At 44.5% G+C, this 1,938-nt stretch overlaps 1 protein-coding gene across 1 annotated transcript; it reads left to right on the top strand.

The window, feature by feature from the left end:
* Positions 1-394: 394 nt before the first annotated feature.
* On the top strand, positions 395-1,440 carry LOC309703198 (E3 ubiquitin-protein ligase TRIM35-like; the record flags this gene model as incomplete). Its single annotated transcript, XM_082527910.1, has 2 exons — positions 395-500; positions 602-1,440. The coding sequence occupies exon 2, from the start codon at positions 619-621 to the stop codon at positions 1,438-1,440; it is 822 nt and encodes a 273-aa protein (XP_082384036.1). The 5' UTR covers positions 395-500; positions 602-618.
* Positions 1,441-1,938: the final 498 nt, after the last annotated feature.

Raw genomic sequence — 1,938 nt, 5'->3', positions numbered from 1 at the left:
CATCACAGGGGAGAAATAGTTTCTCTGAGTCAGAGATGAGTGTCAGTAACACAAAAGTAACACTCAGTGTCATGCAGTGACTTTTACACAACCAGATCAGATGAACCAACTCACACTAAAACATGCATTTTGCTGCAGTCTTTACACTCATTTATTTTCTTTCTGCTCTTTTATATATTTTGTAAAACCACAAAAAATATTTTATATCAGCAGCAATTTTTCTCAAACTGCTGCATCACAGCTTTCATGCTCTGACCTGCATGTGAAATGAGATAAAAGCTCTTTATCAGTAACTTATACAACTTCTGGCAGGTTAATGTCTGAACTTTGGAGTGAAACACACCCTTAGTTACAGGAAATAACACCACTGATTCTTCTGAGACTCACACTTATCTTTGGACCAAACTAGCAGCTTCCTCTGAGTGAGTCCAGCTACAGGAGAGAAAAGTGGAAAACTCCAACACTGCTGCTTCAAGCTGCTGACGCTCCACACACTGAATGTGAGTTTGAGCAAAAACACGACTCAAAGGAAGTTACAGTGAAGGTGGTAGAGGAGGGAGGGGAGCCAGGACTGACTGTACTGCCTGTCTGCTGTTTTCAGCTTCACTCACAGACTCAATGGCTTCCAGATCAGAGGAGGATCTCTGCTGTCCGGTCTGTCAGGAGGTCTTCAGAGATCCTGTTCTTCTGTCATGTAGCCACAGCTTCTGTAAAGACTGTCTGAAGAGATGGTGGAGAGAGAGACCAACACACGAGTGTCCAGTTTGTAAGGAAATATCAGTGTATGATCCACCTTTAAATCTGGCTTTAAGGAACCTGTGTGAGTCGTTCTTACAGGAGAGAGATCAGAGAGCTTCAGAGGCTCTCTGCAGTCTGCACTCTGAGAAACTCAAACTCTTCTGTCTGGACCATCAGCAGCCAGTGTGTGTCGTCTGCTGTGCCTCAGAAAAACACACCAATCACAGATTCAGACCCATTGATGAAGCTGCACAACAACACAAGAAGGAACTTCAGGAAACTCTGGAGCCCTTAAAGAAGAAGTTAAAGGTTTGTGAAGAAGTTCAAGTGAAGTTTGGTCAAACAGCAGAACACATTAAGGTCCAGGCCCGACACACAGAGAGGCAGATTAAGGAGCAGTTTAAGAAGCTTCACCAGTTTCTAGCAGAGGAAGAGGAGGCCAGGCTGGCTGCACTGAGGGAGGAAGAGGAGCAGAAGAGTGGGATGATGAAGGAGAAGATGGAGGCTCTGAGCAGAGAGATAGCAGCTCTTTCAGACACAGTCAGAGCCACAGAGGAGGAGCTGAGAGCTGAAGACGTCTCATTCCTGCACAACTACAAGGCTGCAGTGGAAAGAGTCCAGCGCTGCCCCCTGCTGGATGATCCACAGCTGCCCTCAGGAGCTCTGATAGACCAGGCCAAACACCTGGGCAGCCTGACTTAACTTAAAGAAGTCCAGACGCTTTTCTTTGCAAGCTCCTTTGACAACACACATACACACCTTCACACACACTTTCACTCACAGGATGTTTCCAATCATTAACACTGGTGATAAACTGAAGGTGTTGCCGTTGAAGGTGTCAGTGTCAGTGCAGCAGATGAGTTGAGGATGATGATGTTTCTAATGTTGTTTCCTGTCAGTGAGTTGAAGCTGTTAAACTGCAGCTGTCCTCCTGCTGCCTCGTTGTTCCAAAGCTCTTTGTTTCTCTTTTAGTTTCACTGTTTCTTTCTGTTTCTGCTGTCCACCTTTTCACATGGAAAATCATTTCACTGTTTCTCACTGAATGACTCCCCAAACTAGATTTGAAATTCTATCAAGTTTCTAATCATTACAAGTGATTCATGTTTCTATTTGATGTGTAAATGGAGATGATTTAGTTTGCTGGGATATGGACTGACATGTGTTGAATGGGAGGAGCAGTTTGTTGTTGTCTTCTTGTCT

Source organism: Aulonocara stuartgranti, assembly GCF_965226115.1.
Source record: "Aulonocara stuartgranti genome assembly, chromosome: 3".
In the NCBI taxonomy this organism is placed as follows: Eukaryota; Metazoa; Chordata; class Actinopteri; order Cichliformes; family Cichlidae; genus Aulonocara; species Aulonocara stuartgranti.
The sequence above is the reverse complement of the archived record's forward strand: the minus strand, read 5'-3'. Positions and strand labels throughout refer to the sequence as shown.